General features: G+C 32.5%; 2 protein-coding genes across 3 annotated transcripts; both read right to left on the bottom strand.

Annotated features, from left to right (window-relative positions):
* Positions 1-10,141: 10,141 nt before the first annotated feature.
* Positions 10,142-14,417, bottom strand: LOC145044964 (RING-box protein 1a-like). 2 transcript variants are annotated; one of them, XM_078993329.1, is made up of 5 exons: positions 14,136-14,417; positions 14,017-14,067; positions 13,609-13,668; positions 10,615-10,686; positions 10,142-10,326 (listed from the first exon to the last, which is right to left on the bottom strand). In XM_078993329.1, exons 1-5 carry the CDS (start codon positions 14,290-14,292, stop codon positions 10,289-10,291), a joined length of 378 nt encoding a protein of 125 aa, XP_078849455.1. In that variant the 5' UTR covers positions 14,293-14,417; the 3' UTR covers positions 10,142-10,288. The 2 variants fall into 2 exon arrangements, with proteins under 2 accessions (XP_078849455.1, XP_078849456.1); XM_078993330.1 differs by lacking the exon at positions 10,615-10,686.
* A 5,034-nt stretch (positions 14,418-19,451) lies between these two features.
* On the bottom strand, positions 19,452-22,410 carry RIPK (Protein kinase superfamily protein). The gene is made up of 5 exons (XM_078993328.1): positions 21,931-22,410; positions 21,686-21,821; positions 20,929-21,065; positions 20,716-20,839; positions 19,452-20,344 (listed from the first exon to the last, which is right to left on the bottom strand). Exons 1-5 carry the CDS (start codon positions 22,315-22,317, stop codon positions 19,818-19,820), a joined length of 1,311 nt encoding a protein of 436 aa, XP_078849454.1. The 5' UTR covers positions 22,318-22,410; the 3' UTR covers positions 19,452-19,817.
* Positions 22,411-23,687: the final 1,277 nt, after the last annotated feature.

Genomic DNA, 23,687 nt, shown 5'->3' with positions numbered 1-23,687 from the left:
ACCGAAACTCCCTTAGTTCTTCCTTCCTTCCTTTCATGTGACACGAGCAGCCACTGTCTATATATCATTCGTTGTCAAACTGCTCGACACTGATTACCTGCAAATTCAAGCAGATTTAGGAACCCAAAGTTTCTTGGGTCCTGGTGAGTTTTTCACAGAGAAAGGAATAATAGAAGAAATATCAACCTAATATGTTCTTTTTACTAAAGTGTTCTGATCTTTTCTTTTAATAGTATACACCTTGATTTTAGTTTTATCTTCTTTAAATTTTGGTGCATTTGTTAGTGTGGTGTTAGATGGTTTAGGATTTTTCTTTTGATTCCTAGGGTTAGCTGGTGATTTCTTATTTTCCATCTCAGAGTCTGGTATTAGCTTTCCTCTTCCTTTAATGTCCTTCATAGAATTTTTTTCACCTTGGGACTTTGAGGAACCGAAACTAGGTTTAGGACCGAAACTAGATTTAGGATGGAAACTGCGTTTAGCATCGAAACTGCGTTTAGGACCGAAACTAGATTGGGAACCGAAACTCGACTTTTGGTTCTGGGACTTGGAATAGTAGGAATTAGGACTAAAATTTTCCTTCAACTTTTCCTTTCCATTATCTATTGATCCTTTCCTAGGATGATCATAGTTGGAGTTTTGAGAATTCCAGTGCCTTTTTCGTTCATTGAGATTCTTGGCATGTTTCTGATTTCTGAAGCGTTTCTGTTCGGATAGCTCCTTCTAAGATTTGTGGATATTGAAGCTGGCCTTTGGTTTCTCCTTTTGAGTTTCGATTGTCTTCTTGGACACTTTTGTTTCTGTACTATTCTTGGTTAGAAATTTCGGTTCTTCAATTGGTTCCTCAGGAATTTCTTTGGTTCCACGTGTGCTTGGTTTGTCAAAACCGGTGGGTGTGTTAATGGGTTTTGCAATGTATCTTCCTTTAACCCTTCATGTAGTCTGCTCAGATAGGCAACGGTTTCATCTGCGTTGTCAATTGGAGCAGACCAGAAGTAGTCATCGCATCCTTCAGCATTATCTTTGTCGACCAAGATTCTTAATTCTGCCGTTTGCCTTTGAGTGACTCCAGTAACAACATAAACCATATTTTGGCACAGACTGAACCTTTTGATAGACCATGGCCTTTTTCTTGAGTTTCGTTTTATGTTCTTTTGACAGACGAGCAAATTCAACCGAGTTTTCTGATATTAGTGGTTTTTCATTCTCGGTTTCATTTTTCATAAACTTGGAGCAGTCAACTTCGTCCTCTACTGAGATTTCACTCATCTCACTTTCCATATCAAAGTCAAGCGTATTTTCTAAGTTTATTATATGTTCATTGTCAAGTTTGGCAGTTGAGAGATCGAATGATTGAATAGTTTCAGATTTAATTTTTAGCCTATCATTTTCATTTAGGATATCCTTTAGCATGCTTTTGTGTTCCTTAGAGTCGATGAAGGTTTCTATCTTTTCCAGACCTAGCGTATAAGACATAGATGTCTCTTCGGAGGACATTTCTGATTCACCTTCTGCTATGATCTCATCTTCCTTAAATTCAAGAAAGGGCAATATCATTTTATGAATTTTCTTTCCAATTTCACAGCTTAAATGTAATTGAGCAATATTAGTATAAAGACGCCTAGCAATTAAACAGAAAACATTTCTTTGTTTTAAAAACTTTAAATTGTCTCTTTGCAAATAAATACTTTCGTCCCTAACTCTAACTAACTCTGCTTCCTTCGGCTCAATCCACATTCTTCTTTCCTCACTTTTTGAAGACAACCTGCTAACTTGGTCAGTTAGGTTAGAATTCGCTAAGCGAGTTTGTATGAGGCTACTACTTAGGTTATAAAATTTAAAGTTTAATTCATTTAATTATTCTTGATAATCTGTTTTTGGAATTTTAAGAGTTTCAAGAAGAGATTGTACCTTTTTGATCAACCGATCGCAGTCGTTGATCTTCTCACTCACTGGTTTGGCCGCAAAACACTTATTTTCGGTCAGGTTTGGTTCCTTATCTGCACTTTCGGTTGATGGATTAGAAGTGACAATAAAACACTTTCCAGTTGAACCTTCTTCCTTTGCCACAAAAGCCTTTCCATGAGTGGGCCTTCTAACCTCTTCATCTTCAAAGTCGGTTGACCAAACTTCTACGCCTCCGAACTCATCTTCCCCAGCCTTCTCCTGTACAATCAGGGCATTCCTAGAGCTGTTAGTCGCCTTTTTCTTCTTCATTTCCTCTAACTTGTGCATATAATACGCCTCATCATCTTCACCCTCTCTCTTCTCAACCATTTTTCTCAACATGCAATCTTTGGCAAAATGGTTCTTGCCATGATAGTAGTTACAGTCGTATCCAGAATCTCCTACAAGCTTGCTCTCCTTTTTCTCTTCATCCTTTTGAGAGGAGACTTTCGGTTCATCCTTTATCTTCTCAGAACTATAACTTCCCTACCAGTTTCGATTCTTGCTGACAAGAAATTTTCTCCTTGCAAATTTCTTTGGATTTGTGACCATCATCGCATACTCCTCACTTGTAAGGTCACATTCAGACATATCTGACTTTTCTTCTTCTTCTGCAATACTTTTTCCTTTAGAGATAAGAGCTAACGATCCCACACCAGAAACCACTTTCACTTCCTTGGTTACTACACTTTCATGGGACTTAAGTATCCCAACAAGTTTAGCCAGAGAATAAGACTTCAACTGTTCATGTGCCTTCACAGTGGAAACTACGGCCATCCATTCCGATCTCAGTCCGTTCATGAACGTCACTTTCTGTTCGATCAACTTTCTCTCTATTCCATGCTTGATCATCTTACTTAGGAAATGATTGAACCGATCAAAAGTCTGTATAAGCTTCTCTTCAGGTTTCTGTTTGAAGACTCCAAATTCTGACGGTAGTAGTGTTTGAATGGAGTGTTCCATATCTTCATCAGTTGAGTAAAGTTCCTTCAGCCTATCCCAGATTTCTTTAGCCGTTGTGCATGAACCAACTAACGAAAGGTGTCAGATTGCAGGGCAAATCTTATCATTCGCATGGCATTCACGTTACACAAGAGCTTATCTTTCTCATCCTGTGGCATCTTCTCTACATCTGTCACCAACTTGTTGTAATCCTTTTGAGACTTAACAGTCGTGTTTGTTCCTGAATGTACAAACGGTCCAAGAGTGATAGCTTCCCAGATGAGATAGCCATTCTCTTCAGATCCAACCACGTAGTCTTCAAAGTGATGAGCCCATACTTCATAATCTTGAGTATAGAGTATGGGTACCCTTGTTGTAGATCCAATGTTGTTTGAGATGTTGATGGGGTTTGTAGGCGAATCATCGTGAGAGATGGTGAGCTGTTAGAATCAAACCTGTAATCTTGAGATTAGGGTTTTATCAGAAACTGAGTTACCATCGATATGAAGAAGACGACTTCTATTTATACAATAAAAGCGGAAACCCTAAAGTAATCTGAATACAGAAGGAATGTGTATTGATCACACAACCTCCCGCTCTGATACCAATTGTTAGAACTAAGTTCTTTCAAGATCGAATGATTCTATGCAAGATAATAAATAATAACGTAATAAAGAACACGAGAATTCCACTGAATATGTCAAATGATTATAACTTTAACACCTCAGATGAGCTCAACAAAGAACTTCAACTGTAGAGGAGTTTAGGGTTACAATGATAAACGTAATGAACGATCGCCCTTATATTATGCATACATGCATGCATATTTATATCAAAACCCTATTAGCTAATATAGATAACTATCAAACTATTATACATAACCACGGATGGACAGGCCCAATCCGGGTACAAAACTTATGGCCCAAGACGCAACACAAATGGATTCAACACTTTTATCATGTTAGGATTCTAGATCTTGAGCTTTGTCCCATAATATTCTTGTTATAGTTAGTTAGAAATGTGGGATCTTATAAAGTTTGCAACTTTATGAATCTCTGGGACATTTGGTGTAGTTTGTGGCTAGGATCTAAAGTTTGCTTGTATTTTGAAGTCAAACATGATATTTAGGTCATAAGCTTTCATTTTGACCTAATATGGTTCAAGACATGCATTAGACATTCATGTCTATAAAGCACCAACTTTTATATTGGTCTTAGTGTTAGAAACACTTCTAGAAAAGCTGGACTTCAGATTTAAAGGATTAAGTTCTTAATGGTTAAGTTCATACCTTGTGGAACCTAAGGTTTGAGTTTTGGACCTTTTTAGATGGTCCTAATGGGTAAAGTTAGAAACTTTATCCCTCTAAACCATGTTTTGAGTTAGATATGAGCTTTAAAGCTCTTGGGGATGAAGAAAAAAAACGTAATCATGTAAGTTGTTTGGAACCCAGTTCCCACGATGTGGCATCAAGTCGCCACGCTATAGCGATTGAGATCAGACCGTCTGTTTTGTCCTTTAGGGTCCATGAAGTGGCCAAGAATGGCCATGAAGTAGCGAGCTAACTTTGAATTTTGGCTTGCATTGACCTTTGGTAACCGTTGGTCTTGGAAGAAAAGCTAAGGGTGTACTTTATATAGCTGTATAGGTGGTTGTAGCATCTATATTCACAATAGTAGGAGATTTTGTAGTTGATCATTAGTTATTAGGTGAGTTTCTTCACTGTACTCATTGGTCGAAGGCACCAATGCCGACCCATTACATTATGATTGTAGTATGATAGTTGACTTTATGACATTTGTTGTTATGCATGTATGTGCTTGTTATCTTTATGACTCTTGTTGATATGATTGTATGCTTAGCTGTAGGGGTGAAATAGGCCCAGTACTGGTTGAAAGAGACGGAAGGGGGGTAAAGTAGACCAAGTACCGGTTGAAAGAGACCGAAGGGTGTGAAATAGACCTAGTACCAGTTGAAAGAGATCGAAGGGGTGAAATAGACTTAATTTACTTTTGTTTTGTTATGTATATGTGCTATGGGGTATTTTGGGGAACTCACTAAGGTTTGTTCTTACAGTCTATGTTTATGGTTTCAAGTACTTCCAGTTCAAAAGGAAAGGGCCCACCATGATAGTACTGCATCCACTACCATTTCATATTTTATGACCTAATTTGTACTCTGATAACTATTTTATACATTATCACGTTTTGATGGGCTTTGAAATGAATGAATGATGTTTCTATTGGTTCTTAAAATGAAATTTTTACTTAGTAATTTTTAGGATGTTGCAGTTTGAGCTCTCGTTTTTCTCATGTTGATGTAAGTGTTGCTATTTGTTCTTATGGTAGTGATCGTGCCTCGGGACCAGATGATTTTTCTTTTCGATCGTTAAGAAGTTTTAGGAGATTATAAGATAAGATATCTTTAATTTTGATTATGAATGTTTTGATACAAGATTGATTCTTAATGATTACAGTTCTTCTTTCATTACTTTAATCCTGAAGGTTGGCAGCCCCAAGTGTATCAAAGAGTATAGGCGTATTAGTCTAATAGGTTGGCTCTAATGATTGATAATATAGTTAGCCCAGTTCAGTTTGCTTTCATCACAGGGAGACAAATTTTAGATGGCCCTTTGATGTTTAATGAATGCATTGATTGGAGAAAATTTTGACAAAGAAGGAAATGTGTTTAAAGCGGACTGGATAAGGCCTACAATTTATTGAGTTGTAATTACCTTTTTCAAATTATGGGATATACGGGTTTTGATTAAAAAAACAGATAGGGTGGATTAGAGCCTGTTTGATTTCATCCTTTGCTTCCATTCTCGTGATAGGAAGTCCTACTCAGTAGTCCCTTTTGCAGCAAGGTCATCATCAAGGTGACCGTTTATATCCCCTTTTGTTTATAGTGCTCATGAAGGATTTAAATGTAAAGACCAATTATGTTGTGAGTTGGGGTTTATTTCAAGGTGTGGTCGTGGGTGAGGAGGGATGTACTTTGTCTCATCTATTTTATACAGATGATGATTTGTTCTTGGGAGAGTAGGAGGACTGAAATATTGAAAATATGATCATAATTCTGAATTGTTTTTGTTTGGTTGCAAGGCTAAAAACTAACCTTGAGAACCCCAATTTTTTATGGATTAAGAATTGACTTGCAACATATGTAAGACATGGTTATTGTTATGGGATGTTTTGTTGCTACAATACCTATTACTTACCTTGGTTTATCTGTGGGCTCGAATATGGGTCGTGATGAAAACTAGAATACAATCCTCCAAATGTTTAACAAGTGATTGGTGAATTAGAAAGTAAAACTACTTTATATAAGGGGGGGGGGGGGGGGGATTGATTTTGATCATGTTGGTTCTTGGTAGTATTGGTATTTAATATACATCCATGTTCAAGATGCTAGAGGCCATGGTAAATTACTTGGAGTCTTTAAGAGCCAAGTTCTTTTGGGGAGTAATGATTTAGATAAAAATATTCCTCGGGTAAAGTGGGATAATATTTTAAACTCTATAGAGAAGGATGGATTGGGAATTGGTAGTTTAAGGGCTTTTAATGTAGCCTTATTGCTTAAATAGAGTTGGAGGTTTCATAATGACTGTAATTCCTTGTGGGGTGCAGTTAGAAACATTTATGAAGTGCATGGAGGTCTTGATCCTCACATAAACAATTTCAAGGGAGGTTGTGTTTGGATTCTATGGTGAAGCTTTTTGACAAAATGCATGTAAACAAATAATTCCTTATTCGTTTTTTACAAAAGATAATTAGGAATGTGGATACCACTTTTTTTTGGAGGATACATTTAGGTGATGATACTCTTAATCATAGATTTTTGAGGCTTTATGCGATGGAAACTAATAAAAAGTGCTTCATTTGTGGTAGATGATGTGATTGGTTGTGGAGTTGGAGTTGGAATAGACCTATTGGAGATGGTGGGATTACTACTTCCCGATTTTTGACCTTGAGGGACATTATTTCTCAAGTGTATTTATGAAATTATGATGATAGGTAAGAGTGAGAGATAGGATTGGATGGGGCTTTTGTTATTAACAACGCTACACAACATATTAATGGTGTCTTGCTTCAAGATGGAGTTAATGCTACGAGATGGTGTAAGATAGTCCCTATCAAGTTATATGTTCCTATTTGGCGTGTTGTGCTTGATACACTCTATACTAGAGTCAACTTGATGGATCAAAATGTTGATGTTCCTTCGGTGCAATGTCCTTCTTGTTAATTAAAGGTGAAAGATTATAGGCACATGTTTGGTGCCAACCAAATTTGGCGGAAAGTTGTTAAGTGGTTTGATATGTCTTTTCATCTTTTTCAAAATATTGCAGAGTTGTTGTCTTAGATAGATTTTAACTTGAATTTATCAAAGAGACCAACTCTAGAATAGGGCTGACAATTCTCGACACGATCCGTGACAAGACACGAAATAAATGGGTTTTGGTTGAGTTTTTCAATCCGCCAACCCGTTTATTAAACGAGTCATATATGAGTTTCTCAAAAAATAAATGACCCACCAACCCGTTTATATTTTTAACAAAAAAATTATTTTATTTTTAAATGTTATTATGTATCAAGTATTAATATTTAATAAGTATTATAATATATATATATATATATATATATATATATATATATATATATATATATATATATATATATATATATATATATATATATATATATATATATATCATTGATTCATAGACCATTTGATTGTTTTGAGATTTTGACTCGTGATGGATGACCTAAGGTCATAAGTCGTAACATGTAAGACTATGTATGTAACCATTTTTCCTATTTGCCCTAAATGATAATCTCAAATCAAATCGCGTATGAGCATATCTCTCTCTTCCAGACTTCCAGTCTCCTGGTCTCCCACAATCCCACTCTCCCCTCTGTTACTCTGTGATCGAAATCAGGTATCGAAATGGTGTTGGTGAATTGTCTTCGTTTTTTGGGAGAAAAAAATGGGAATTGTGGCTATTATTTTAGTGCTTAAATTATCTATGTTTGTATTAATGTTTAGTTTGAACATGTTTCTATAAATGTTTTTAATTTTCATTTGGATGTTAAAGACTTAAGTGTTTAAAATTCGGATATGTTTGCATTAAAAATCAAAAATGTATTCATGTTTAATTGTCAATTTTTTTATGGAATTTGACCCACGAACCCAAATCTGACTCACGAACCCGCCAACCTGTGAATCCATATAAATAAATAGGTTGGCGGGTCATATATGAGTTTATGTTCCGAACCCGCTAACACGTGACCTGTATATTTAAATAGGTCGTGTTTGGGTTGACATATTTTGACTCGTCAACCCGAACACGACACGATTGTCATACCTACTCTAGAAGTCATTGTGGTAGCCACAATTTGGATGCTTTGGAATAGTATCATTTTTCAAATAGTTAACATCAGGAAGAGTTTTGTCTTTAAAAGTAGTGTTATGAATTCACATGAGTGATTTTTTAATGGATATAGTGGATATAGCGTAACTTGGACATTGTGGTTACCCCAATAGTCGTTAAAACTTAAGATATTTTGCTATAAAATTCAAATGTCCAAAAAAATTCAAATGTCCAAAAAAAATCACAAAGAAATTGAATTTTATAATAGTCGTTAAAACTTAAGATATTTTGCTATAAAATGGAATTTCCAATAGACCAATACACCTTCTATCTATATCCACATTTTATGTCGACAGAGCTGCTTATGCTCATTTTGTTATACTAGACAAAACTATGATACATATGTTAAATAGAACCTTCGATTTTGTTTTTTGCTTTTCGTCTTAACTCTATTCTTTTTCTTGTTAAAAAACACCCATTATAACTAATTAGACCATAAACAAACTTAATTTCAATATTAATAATAATACAAGAACTAATTAAAAATTATCTTCGAGATCCGACATATTTAAAAGAAGAAACACATTACACCTCATAATCAAGAGCAACATATAGACTCCATGTTAAAGGCCTTCCACAGTTATTCACTCGAAAATGTTTTCTTATACACAAGTCCACAAGAAAAACAACTAAAATGAAGACTTCATAAGTCAACATAGAAAAAGTTTATTCTTTAAGAGGCAAAAGGCCTTTATGGTGACCTACTTTTGCCCATAATTTGGATCAAGATCTCAAGTGTTTCGATAATCAAGGACTCCCCTTCTTTCACTCGAGTTCGACACTTTAAACTTCCTTTTAATAATGGTCAATCACCTAAAATTGATTCCATCGTGTACCCATGTCACCTTTTTTTTCCACCGATTATCATTTCTATTAATTGCATCCATAATATTTTGATCATGCATATAAATAATTTACACTCAAACAAATTCCCACTTTAAAAAGAAACTAGACACGCACTATTTAGGTGGTAGGGGATATATATGACTTGCTAGTAAGTGTTATACAGCTTCAATTTTCAATACCCCACCATTAACCTTCTAAAAATAATAGGAGAAATACAAACAATGGTGCACCAAAAAAGCACTAGTAACTTTGGTGTATATATATATATATATATATATATATATATATATATATATATATATATATATATATATATATATATATATATATATATATATATATATATATATATATATCCAAATGTATGATTGACAAATGACAATGCATGATTTCAGCAAACAAGTACATGATTTGTGAAGAAACTTCGACTAAAATATAAATAATATAACCTACAAAAGTGTTTTGCACTTACTAAGATTTGGTTGTAACATGTTATTACTAGACGGAATATACATAAAGAGAACCAAACACGTGATGAGTTGGATACATATATAAATTCTACCTTTTTAGGGTGTAAAAACAGTCAAAATCATAAAAATGCACATGCGAAGTTGCCTAGAGTCAATGATTTATAAAGTTTTTTGTACGAAATTTATGAAAAACGTACACATCGATTAAGACATGATTCTACTTTCTGTTGTACTTAAACATATATTGGTGTGATATTTACTAGTTCATTGATTATTGATTTAACAACTTGGAAAATCATTGGAAGAAACAAAAACAATGAACAAAGAGCATCTAAGAACAGTATAAGTTTGTCTGGTGTAGATCTTGGGAACAGCAAGATACACAGTTTAGTGATTTAAAATTATATAATTTTTTTTATACATACATAAAAAAAAGAAAAAAAAAAAGCTATAGATCTACTTCCACTTCCAGCTATGAAGGTTGAGCAAGCATGTGTTAGGAAGCGAATGGTAGAAGTTATTTAAATTTAAAATAAGTGTAAATAACAAGAAGATTCCTAATATTACATGTTTGGTAGTTTCATAATACGTGAATTATAAAATATAAATAAAGTTGTTTTGTTGAATGATTGAATGAAAATGCAGTAGAAAGGTTCTAGTGACCATACTTCTGGAATTCCCATTCACTGTTATCTGCATAAAAAATGAAATGAAAAAATGATGAGAAATTAAATTACCTCCTACCTTTTATGCCTACAATTATTCCTACCCACTAAAATTATGACAAATCACCATTCAATTTAATTGTAATTGATATATTCCTAATATAACCTTAATGAGTTAGTTAAAAAAATATGGAACGATGATAATTGTCATAATTTTATTGGGTAGTAACATTTGTAGGCATAAAAGGTAGGAACCAATTTAATTTCCTAAAAATGATTGGAGAGGAAGTAATTATGGGAGATGGGGGTGGGGTACCTAATGGGCAGACTTGGCGAGTTTTGAGCCACCTGCTAATACAGTGAAAGTGGAAGGCATGATTGCAAACACCTACAGGTTTTGATTTGATTTAATTAAACACAGGAATAGGATAGGATAATAAACATGATTACCAAAATAAAAGGAGGAAACAATAGATAAGCGATTAAAACTAAAAGCCGACATTAGGTTTCAAACCATTCATCACAGCTTTTTTAAAATGCTTTACAGCAATTTTTTTTTTTTTTTTGAATAATATGAAAGGCTAATAACTGAAGTCATTTGTTTTTCCAAGTTTTATTGAAATATATTGACCATTACAATTACAGAAACCAAATAAATAATGTGACAAAGGTAGGATCATGCGATGTGTCTGTTTCAATTACAATTTTGGTCCAAAATTTATACTTTTGGTCCAAATTATAAATTTTATTAAAAATACAAATTTGATCCAAAATTTACCATTTTGGCTAAAGATTTCAGAATTTTTATATTTTTGTATAAATTTGTCAAATAAAATCATATCTATATTTTATCAAATATAATCTATTCTACGTTTCTATCGAAAAAGTATTTAGATTCTATTGTAGAGCCAAAATTACGTTTTTTTTCTTTTGTTCATGTTCTATAAAAAAGTTTGGTAAATCTTTTTCAAAAGGTATATTTATTATTATAAAGATATATTACTTATAGTTTTTCTACTATGAACATTAAATTATGTTAATATATGATTTGGAATTTTTAGTGTATTAATAATATCAAATAAAATGTATATTCATCCTTAAGAAAACGTTAGTTTTTGTAGTTTATGTATTTTTTTTTTGAAATATTCCTCTTTTCAAAACGTAGACAAAAGTTTTTTTCTATCTTATACTAATTAAATAATTTCAATGCATTATTTTACAAATAATTATTATTTATTTGAATAAAAGGTTAAATACAAATCCATTAATAAGTGTTAGAATAAAAAGAAGAGAAAATTGCAAATTTAGCCAAATATACTAATTACTTTGTAGAATTATAACCAAAATTGCATTTTTAGCCCCTAAAATCACAGATGGGTATAATTCATCTAAGGTTTCATCATGCCATCTGCGAACGTACAAGTGGCTAAAGCACATACATGCTATAGTCACTTTTTTCCGCTGTATATATACCCCCTTTTTCAACCTAAAATCGCAGATTGACTATCCTTCTGCGATTTCCTCTCCAATTCACCTACGATTTTGTGAATTTTTTTGTTTTTTTTTACTACGAAACAACCTTATTATATATAAACTTTTTCAAAAAATTATCATTTTTTATTACGAAATTGATAAGAGTTTGAACAAATCGTCCATGATAGCTCTAAGGAGATCGCAGAGAGAGAGAGAGAGAGAGAGAGTAGCATATCTTTAAAAAAAGATAGTGAAAAATGATATTAAAAAAAAAAAAAAAAAAAAACGTTTTTATACAAAAATCCACGAAATCACAGATGAAATTATCAAAATCACAGATGGACTGTTCCTTCTACGATCCTAGAAGTGCCTAAAGCACAGATGTGATTTAGGTACTTGTACGTTCGCAGATGGAAATGCAAAATCGCAGATGGGCTTAATCCATCTGCGATTTTAGGGGCTAATTTGTAATTTGGGTTTTTTTTTGCTATTTTTCACAAAGTAATTAGTATATTTGGCCAAATTTACAATTTTCTCTAAAAAGAATGACCAAGTTTTGAAATTCAAGAAGAAATTGTTGATGTTTTTTTTTTGGGTATATTACCAATGTCTTTGTGTTAAAGGAGGTAAGGACTACCTGGTTAGAAAAGCTAGTATACACAAACATTAAACATTTTTTTATGATACACATAGATTAAAACTCTTCACCATATATTATTATTTATTAGCTAATTTATTTTAAATTAAATTACTGTATTAAACTAAAAACCTTTTATAAATGGATTAAATTTCGTATACACAAGTTTTTTTTTAAAAGATTTTATATAGAAATATAAGATTTTTTATATGAAAATATGTTTTTTTGTATAAATATGATTTTATAAAGCAAAAATATTTTCAAAACAAAATATTGAGAAAAAAATTGTAAAAAAAAAACTAAAATTAGGATGCATTCATAACAAAATTATGAATTCTTAGCTAAAAGGGTAAATTTTTGATCAAATTTGTAATAAAACTTAAAATCTAGACCAAAAATATAAATTTTGGACCAAATTTATAAAAGAAAATTTAAATCTAGGCCAAGAATATAATTTTCGAAAGTTGAATGACCTGTTGACTGAATAAAATGGTCAAATTGAATATAATTACCAGTTTTTAGGACTTAATTGAATAAAAAAAATATATAATGACTAAATCGATTATGAAACCAATATGTAAGGACTTTTTTGCAGTTTTCTTATAATTAGATAATTGATTATAAGAAACATTTTTTTCTAAATGCCATTTTATGTAAATTTATATCTTTCATCAACAAGTTTTACTAAACATCATTTTTTTATCAGCCAACTTATAGGGCATGTTCGGCAAAATTAGCTGGCAACAGGTATTTCTAAACAAGTCTTTATCGATTATCAGTCAGTTTATTAATGGGCTGGAATGAATATTAATTATTAAAGCTGAATTACACATCTTATCTATCACCTCTTAATTTGAAGTCAGCAATGGAATTAGCCTTCAAAATCAAGGAAAAGAATAAACTTTCCAAAAACATGGGTTCCTGAATTCAGAAGGTGTCCACACTAACAGATGATCTTAGGAATCAAGTGATTAAAAATTCCATTCAAAACGATAGAAATAAGGGTGTATACAGGAGATTATCATACCAAAAAACTACAATGAAAGAGGAAGGAATTAAGTGTTTTAGTCTTTCAAAATCAGAAAGAAAATGATAAAGAAAAGATGTTAGTGAGTGTACAACACACAATATTTGATCCAGGATGACTATGAATAACATATGTTTTTATGTTACCAAAAGATTGGAAGAGAAGATACATACCCCAAGCAACTGTGCATTCCTCACTAGTAGCACTGGCTTGGTTAGCCTGGCATTCAATGCCTGCAAATCAACACACCAGTGAGAATTTGATAAGAGAAACATATAAAATTGCATAAGCGAGGAACCCATCGCATTTGATGATTTAAGTATATGGATTGAACTTTGAATACATTGATAAAGTTGTGGTTTTCAATATCAATATGATAACGTAGCGAGAAGGTCACATGTTCGTGTATCACTGATTTCACCCATAAAAACTAAAATGCCCTCAATCAGATGAACTAAACTGAACCCTAAACATGGTTCGATACAATTAGCAGCTTTTTCTCTAGGTTTAAACACGAATTTTAATCACCAAACATACAATTGAAGTAACTAATGAAATTAATAGGGGAAAACAGAACTCACAGAGATCCATGATATGGTTCCTGCATATCGCGCAATTATCCACGACGATATCTGCATCAAACAACCAATTAGGAAACAAAAGATGATGCAAACAGAGAACGGGGGTTGTATTAGCATACCCCAAGCCCATAGAGAAACAGCGTTCCACTTTTTGATCTCAAATCGCTTAGCTTTCTTGGTTGACGAAGAAGTGGAGGCGGTTGAAGAAGAAGGTCCGGCTCCGCCTGAACCATCGCCAGCCGGAACCATGGTGACATCGGTGTCTAGAGAAGCCATGAGCTATTCAGGCGAGTACCAAACGGAAGTATTTTGGGGCGAAGAATTTCTTGCTTCAAGCTTACAATAACCGATCAGTCATGCGAAGACGATTTTGACGATTGTTTGTGTTTAGGTCATGTCGACATGATGATGCGAGTGATTATGAATAGGGAAAATGACTCTCGACGTAATTAACTTTTGCGTTTGTACTCATTTGGTCCCTTTTCTTTTTTTTGTATTCAATATACCATCGAACTTGTTGTTGGTGTTTACCATAGCCCTTTTGACCGGCTTTTGACCTGTGATAGCCGGTCAAAGGGTTATGGTGAACACAAACAACAAGTTCGATGGTATATTGAGTACAAAAAAAGGAAATGGACCAAATGAGAACAAACGCAACAGTTGGTTACCCTCCTGATTCATTTTCCCTTTACTCATTTACAACAAATCCCACATCATCTCCTACTAATATTAATGACTTTTTGAGATTCATTCTTGCTTCTCTTCAAAACATAACCTACGAAAGAACATTATCCATGCATGTACAACTTTGTAATGCACTTGAATATTTATTAGGGGAATCTTGATTAAGTAGGCGCATTTCATGACTACATTTACATTTTGTAACACTAAAAAATTTAAGCCAAATTTAAACTTTCAAAAACACGTCGAATTCGTCAAAACATTACAACTTTGTTTTCAAAATACATTTATATCATAGTTTTCCCAGAAACATAACACAATAGGAGGAGTTGTACGATCATGCTTTTGCCTTGCTGCGATCCCCTGAGGTACCTGAAACAATAAACTGGAACTGTAAGTCCGAGAGCTTAGTGAGTTACCCCCAAAATACCGATACACATACAGTCCACATAACCGTGTCACACGTTAACATATCGTAACAAACTGAGCAAAAAAGCACATAACGGGTCCACAACTTTACAGACTGGAATACCCCTGGGCCCACAGTTTGAGTATGGAATACCTACCGGGCCCTTAGCTCATATCTGGATTGCTACCGAGCCCTCAGTACGCGTCTGGAATGCCTACCGGGCCGTCAGCTCATATCTGGAATACCCCCTAATTCTCAGTATGAGTCTGGAATGCTTACCGGGCCCTCAGATCATATCTGGAATACTCTAGGGTTTGTTGGCTACCGCACGGAGCAGTACAGCCTGAACCCATCCCACATAACATATCACATGTAACAGATAATGCACATACCGGAAATCAATCAGTATCACAGGTAGTCCTACAGTCCTACCCTCAAGCGTATCAAACTAGCATGCATAACTAACTTCGAATCAACATAATACAACTACTAGGATATCATCTCCAATGGGCCGACCTTGGTGCCTTAGACCCCCTTAGTATAGTGAGGATAACTCACCTCGCAACTGTCGTCGGAAATAAGATAGCTCAACTCTCGGGTCCAACACGAACCCCACCACCTAAAAGTACCACACAACCTTTTTCATAAATCTCCCAAGGGGGTCTAAGGCACCAAGGCCGGCCCATTGGAGATGATATCCTAGTAGTTGTATTATGTTGATTCGAAGTTAGTTATGCATGCAGGTTTGATACGCTTTAGGGTAGGACTGTAGGACTACCTGTGATACTGATTGATTTCCGGTATGTGCATTATCTGTTACATGTGATATGTTATGTGGGATGGGTTCAGGCTGTACTGCTCCGTGCGGTAGCCAACAAACCCTAGAGTATTCCAGATATGATCTGAGGGCCCGGTAAGCATTCCAGACTCATACTGAGGACTAGGGGGCATTCCAGATACGAGCTAAGGGCCCGGTAGACATTCCAAACGCGTACTGAGGGCTCGGTAGCAATCCAGATGTGAGCTAAGGGCCCGGTAGGTATTCCATACTCACACTGTGGGCCCAGGGGTATTCCAGTCTGTAAAGCTGTGGACCCGTTATGTGCTTTTTTGCTCAGTTTGTTACGATATGTTAACGTGTGACACGGTTATGTGGACTGTATGTGTATCGGTATTTTGGGGGTAACTCACTAAGCTCTCGGGCTTACAGTTTCAGTTTATTGTTTCAGGTACCTCAGGGGATTGCAGCAAGGCAAAAGCATGATCATACAACTCCTCCTATTGTGTTATGTTTCTGGGAAAACTATGATATAAATGTATTTTGAAAACAAAGTTGTAATGTTTTGACGAATTCGACGTGTTTTTGAAAGTTTAAATTTGGCTTAAATTTTTGAGTGTTACAAAATGTAAATGTAGTCATGAAATTCGTCTGCTTAGTCAATATTCCCCTAATAAATATTCAAGTGCATTACAAAGTTGTAATGCATGAATAATGTTCTTTCGTAGGTTATGTTTTGAAGAGAAGCAAGAATGAATCTCAAAAAATCATTAATATCAGTAGGAGATGATGTGAGATTTGTTGTAAATGAGTAAAGGGAAAATGAATCAAGAGGGTAACCAACTGTTGCGTTTGTTCTCATTTGGTCCCTTTCCTTTTTTTGTACTCAATATACCATCGAACTTGTTGTTTGTGTTCACCATAACCCTTTGACCGGCTATCACAGGTCAAAAGCCGGTCAAAAGGGCTATGGTAAACACCAACAACAAGTTCGATGGTATATTGAATACAAAAAAAAAAGGGACCAAATGAGTACAAACGCAAAAATTAATTACCCTCAAGAGTCATTTTCCCTTATGAATAAGCACCTATCTTTTTTTACTCGGATAAAACTTAGAAAAAGTTTACATAAAAAATAGTAAATTACACAAATGGTCCCTGTTGTTTAGTCCAATTCGTAGGTTCAGTCCATTTTTTAAGCAATTCACCGATTGCATCCTTATGGTTTTTGAAAAATACAAGGGCAGTCTTTGGTCCATGTAAAACATAATTAAGGATCTACCTCCCTTAATCCCCACCCCACTCTCTCTTAGCTTCATCTTCTTCCTTCTCATACGAACAAAATAAATAAATAAATAAATAAGCACATATACACAGAGGCATACATTGAAATCAATCTAACGTGGCTGCTACTCAACAGTCAAATTCATAGTAGAAACATGTTATGGATTATAATTAAATAAAAACTAAACACTAAAATTTATTAGAAGCTTTGTAATCATAAAAATAGAGTAGTGAAGTGGAACAACAGAAGAATAATGGTTTACTCCATACAGAAAAGGTGAGGCTCCAATGTACTTTTGATAACAAAATGTGATAAATTATAGTGTTAATTTTAGAATAATAAACAAAGTTGGTATTTGAATGTGCTTTCGATAACGAAAATAGGATAAATGATAGTGTCCTTTTAGAATAATAAAAAAAGGTAAGTATTTATATCACAAATGATTGTTTATAGTTTTTTTAATTAACGATCAAATATACAAATGGTCTTTATATATACAAATGGTCTTTATGTCTTTTCTTTTTTCGTTTTTTCGTGCTCAATTTGTGAATCCGTTGAACCGAAAAAGCATGGGAAGCATTTAGTTATATAAATATATGTGACAAATACAATTATTTAACTCCTTTGAATCCATAAGCACTTCGCATAGTTAACCATTGTAATGTGTTTTCATATATTTTCTTGTCAAATTGTAATATTTGTAGTTAATTTGGACAAAATATGTGTATTTTATTGTTCTCGTATGTTAAAATACAGTGGTTGTTGATAATTATTTCCGTTAAAGTTTCATTAATATAAAATAATAACATGGAATTCATTAATATTATTCTTTTAATCTTCTTTTTTTTTTTTAATGAAAATGTAGATAGATAAAAACAATAAATAAAAAGATATTTGATTTCTGTTTTATTTTGCAACCACTTATCACTTGTACTAAAAATATAATCGTGTCTTGTCATTGTCGATGAATATATGAATCAATTTGAAAATAATTACTTGTGCTTTCGATATTTCTTGTTAAAGCCATGGGTTTATTAAATCCAACTTACAATAAAAAAATTATTAAATTTCAAATATATTTTACATTTTATGGGAAAAAATTAGGTACATACATAAACTACATAATGACATAGTCATATTGTCCATGTCAACAAATTGACCAAGGGAAAGGTTCAAAAACTCATCCCGGAAGTCTAACCTAATATCGTTTTCTGATTTTTCTAAAAGAAAAAAGATATTTTACATATTCTTTCACAGGGACCCAGTCTTTCTTTTCTATTTCATCCAAATGTAGGAAAAATAATCAAACGTCATGCATCCTCTAAAAATGATTGTTGTTTAGGATTTTTTTTTTTTTTTATAACACGTTTGAACAGGAATTTTTCTATTAATGGTTAAGGAAGCTACTATCCTGATTATGGAATGATAGACATCGATAATTATTAAATTCTTTAAAGTTTTGATGTGTTGATATATTAACATTTCACTTTTCTACAACTTAATGGATTATCAAATCAAATCAAGATACTATTAAACACATGTGTATTTAACAAAAATATATGAAACCTATCTAAACAACAATCAACATTTGAATGGGGGATACAATGGCACATTCAACATTTCAATTATCTAACACTAAAAAATATCCACAATGCATTAAATCCCTATCAAATGTCATGTCATTTCACTCTTTTTACTCTGTATTAAACTTGAATTATGAATGTTCTGAAACATAACCAAACAAGTCGTTTGAGCGAGTGATTACATACTTATCTCCTTATTCTAATAAAAAAATAGGTTTAATCTCATATTAACAAGTGTCATGCAATTAGATATCCTCATTAATGTTATATATATCATTTATCATGCCACTTATCAACCTATTAATTATTCATTTTAAATTTTAAATTTTAAATTTCCCACTCTAATTTTATTAAATTAATAAGTGATTCTTCATTTTAAATTTTAAATTTTAAAATTTCTTTAGTTAATTATATTAAATTAATAACATTAGATTAAAAAATAAAATAAAATTAATATAAATTATAAAATGATATAACTCCATGTATTTATTTAAATCAACGATTATAATTTTATATAACTAAAAAAATATATTTTAAGTAATAATTTATTTAAAATAATTGATTAATAATTTTGATTTTTTAATACGAAAGTTTAATTAATTTTATAACTGTGGTTATCACGGATTATAAACTAGTAAACATAATTTTAGTATACACTAATTATAAAAACATACACAATTAGCATGACACGACTAGTCGTAATCGTAAATTATAATTTAATTGCTTTTGCAAATACGTGAAAGAAATTTCCTTGAGGAAGTTTACCTTCCATATACAATTCTATTAATATATTTAGAAATAAATAAAAATAAAAAACAAAAGAAATTTGATGATTCAACCCACACAATCCAAGAAAATTTCTAATCTACACAATTACATATCTCCTATGCCCACCAAAAACGTAGCTTTTGACGTCATCCGCTCTTTGATGTATGTCCCATGATTTTTGAACATTATTCATATGCACAATTCAAAATCATACTCAAGATCTTGAAATTATAATATGGGAGTCATGAGCTACTTAAATTAGCTAAAAATAATGTATCCTATTTCCAAATCCATCAATTATCCTCTTTTTAATCTTTGTTCTTGCATTGGAGAACTGGACCACAACCCGACACTCCGATGTACATTTGGGTCTGAATGAACTACATGCGGAGACAATGGCGATTTTGTCCTGTTTCTTTCATAATGGTGGCTATGATGATGTCCATTCACATCTTTTTTACTTTCCTTTTTCTCTTCTTTTGGAGCAGTGTACACAAAGGTTCCAATTTGTACATCGTTAAAGTCCACTAATGGCTCGAGAGTTTTAACAATCGTGCTCATATTTGGCCTTGCTTTAGGCCTATGGCTAAGACATTGATAAGCCAATTCCGCTGCCTTTTCTAATCCAAATTCCGAGTATTGCCCTTCGAGTCTCGGGTCTATTATTCGGGTGAGTTTCCGATGACATTTGAGTTGAGGCCTAGCCCAATCTGCTAGGTTTTGCTCACGGTTTGGACGACTCTTGTCCATTGATTTCCGACCTGTCAGAAGTTCTAACAGTACAACTCCAAAACTATAAACATCACTCGCTGCTGTTAAGTGGCCTAGAAAAAAAAAATCATATTCCAAATTTAGTAAAATGGTAACAAAAATAAAGGTTGGTTAATATAAATAAAAGTTTACTTAAATGCATAATGGTTATCTAGAGAAAAGTCTCAAACTTTTTTTAAAAGTTTTAATAAAGCTTTAAGATTTTTTTTTACAGAAAAGTCTCAATATTTGATCTTTTGCTTAAATTAACGAAAAAATCATTTTTATATTTGAACAACAAATGATAGATTATATGATTTTTTTCAAAATACTGAGTCTTTTCTGTTCAAAAAAAACTTTTAGGATTTTATTGAAACTTTTGAAAAAAACTTGAAACTTTTCTGTGGATAACCCAATGCATAATGTATGAATATACATATATTACCTGTCATGAGGTATTCGGGGGCAGCGTAGCCGTGTGTACCCATAACTCGAGTAGAAACGTGTGTTTCATCTCCTTCTGGGCCATCCTTAGCAAGTCCAAAATCCGAAAGTTTAGCTGTATAGTCCTGTAAATAAAATGTTACGTTAAAGTCTATTAGATTTTACGCTATTTTGATAAAGAATTATTATCAATCATTGATAAGAAAAAACTTACAGAATCTAATAATATATTTGATGCTTTGAAATCACGATATATAACAGGCTTTTTGGCTTCGTGAAGAAACGCAAGCCCTTTCGCGGCACCTAATGCGATTTTCATTCTTATCGACCATGAGAGTGACACCGAATACCCTGAAAGTTCATACCCGATTAATTAGATAAACGTGTCATGACATTTTGTTTTGGTATAACAAAAGTTCAAATAAAATAAAAGAATTCTAGAAGTTCATATTTATATTTATTTAACATTAATAATGTGAGGTTGCTTTGCAAAAACAATGTTTGACTTTAAGAGTTAACATATGCAAGTCACGGAGCTGGTAAACTGTCCTGTAAACTTCCAAAAAGTCAAAAGTTTGGAAGACAATGAACAATTCCTTGCCCTAATACTTGTCAACAATCCATAGAAAATCACACATTATTAATAATAAATAAACAACTTACAAGACTTTTTCATAAATCAATTCTAAATTACATCATATATTATATATGCATATACAATAGATTTCGTTTGTCACCATGCTATATAATAACATCGAGTTACCCACTAAAACTTTAGTTTAATCAAGTCATAACTAAGATCACATATTAAAATATATAACAGAAAACGATGATATGCACGAATACTTCAACACCAAGAAGTGAATTAACGTGTATTTAAATATTATAAAAGCAAAATTTCCTAATCATGCACTAATTCGATGGCTAATAATTAACGATGATAACGCTTTACAAAAAATCAATGAACTTACTTCGAAAGAGTTGATTCTCTAAACTGCCTCGTGGCATGTACTCGTAGACAAGTAACCTGTGTTCATCTTCGCAGCAAAATCCTATCAACTTCACCAAATGCGGGTGTCTCAATTCTCCAAGAAATGTCACTTCCGTCTGTTGCAAACGGATAAAATGTTAAAAAAATCATTTCAATACGTTAATGGGTTTCTATTCCTAATGTTTAAAACATATATTTTTGTATAAAATATATATAGGATCATACCAGCCATTCTCTATGGCCTTGTAACCCTTCCAAATCAAGGAGCTTAACAGCTACAGGCTGAGCCTTCAAACCATGCCGAAGTTTATCATCAATGAACCCTTTGTGAACTGGTCCAAACCCACCTTCACCCAAGAAATTCGATGAAGAAAACGACTGTGTGATTAGCTTAAGCTCAGCTAGGGTGAACACGTGGAGATTAGAACCAGCGAGTGAATTTGATATATCTTCAGAGATCGTAGAGCTGCTTAAATCCGTAAAAGAGATCCTGGGGAAAGAGTTGTGAGATGCAATAGCGGATTTCTTTTTGGGTTTATTCAATGGACGAATTGATCCTTGAATCTTGAAACAATTTGGCAAGAATGATATTGCTGTTTTCTTGAGAGTCATGGTGTGTTGTTCTTCGAGGAAGAAGTAAAATGGGGGTGAAGGAGAAGAGAAGAGAGAAAAAGTTTGGATGAAATGAAGAATGGCTAAGGTGGTTTTATATGAAGGAGAGATATATAGAGAGAGAGAGAGAAGGGTTCCACAAAAAGAAATTTTCAAATATGCAACCACTTGTTTTATTGCCTTTTGAATTCCTATTAATTATTATTCTTTTATTTTCCTGCATACCAACATTGAGATAGAGGCTTGCAACACCTTTATGAGTAGACTTTATAATCTTGTTCATATTCAAATGTAGTTCTTTCCTTTCACAAAAGCAGTTTTTTTATTATGTGTTTATTTGACATAGTTTCTACAACATGCACATTTCATTTAATTTCATGGACTTCAATTATTTCCTTTAATAGGTTTTAACATATATTTTTTTTTTATATCTCATACAACTTTTTAAATTTTTTTATAATGCACTGAACTCTATAAAATTTAATAAAAGATTACAAAAACTAATTTATAATATATATTAATTAAGAAATAAAAACCATTCAAATGTTCAATGACTATTAAACTTCAAATCCATTGAATATCAATCATACATCTCATTATTATAGATTTTAATCTATTGAATGACAAATAGATTTGTCACTTCATTCAACTCTAGTTCATCATTATAGATGTTCTAACTTTCCGTGTTTAAAGGGTTAATATCCAAATACGTAAATATGAAATTTAAAATCAATATCATTTAAATTATTGCAAAAACTATGTTTTTAATAGCTAACAAGTTTGTTTTTGTTTCGTAGTAATATCTCATTTCATCATCTCATCGATTTATTTTTCCACATTAGCATTTTTTTATGTATAAATAAGCATTATTTTCACTTATTGAGATACATGCACCTGTAATAATTAAACGATTAATATATAAAGATCGATAACTAAATTTAATATATAAAGATCGATGCTATCCGAATACAAGAATAATAAGTTATTTTAAAAATGTTAAATTATTTGAAAAAATGCCAAATAATACAGATTTCACAAATAATACACATTTGAATAAAGAAACATAGAAAGTGTACGTGAGTATGATATAATAGTGATTTATAACTTGTTAGAATGTGTTATCATACGTAGAAGTCTACGGAATTTGGGTAAATGGGAAAAAGGACTTATTAGTTGGCAAACCCATATTTTGACTTTATATATATATATATATATATATATATATATATATATATATATATATATATATATATATATATATATATATATATATATATATATGTTAGACTCCAATTGAATAAAAAAGTTCAGAATGAAAGAATGAATATGTACCACTCATTTCGAATATTTATATATATGAATAAGTGTAT

This window comes from Lactuca saligna, chromosome 5 (assembly GCF_052625555.1).
Source record: "Lactuca saligna cultivar CGN05327 chromosome 5, ASM5262555v1, whole genome shotgun sequence".
Lineage (NCBI taxonomy): Eukaryota > Viridiplantae > Streptophyta > Magnoliopsida > Asterales > Asteraceae > Lactuca > Lactuca saligna.
This window is presented reverse-complemented; position numbering and strand designations above follow the sequence as displayed.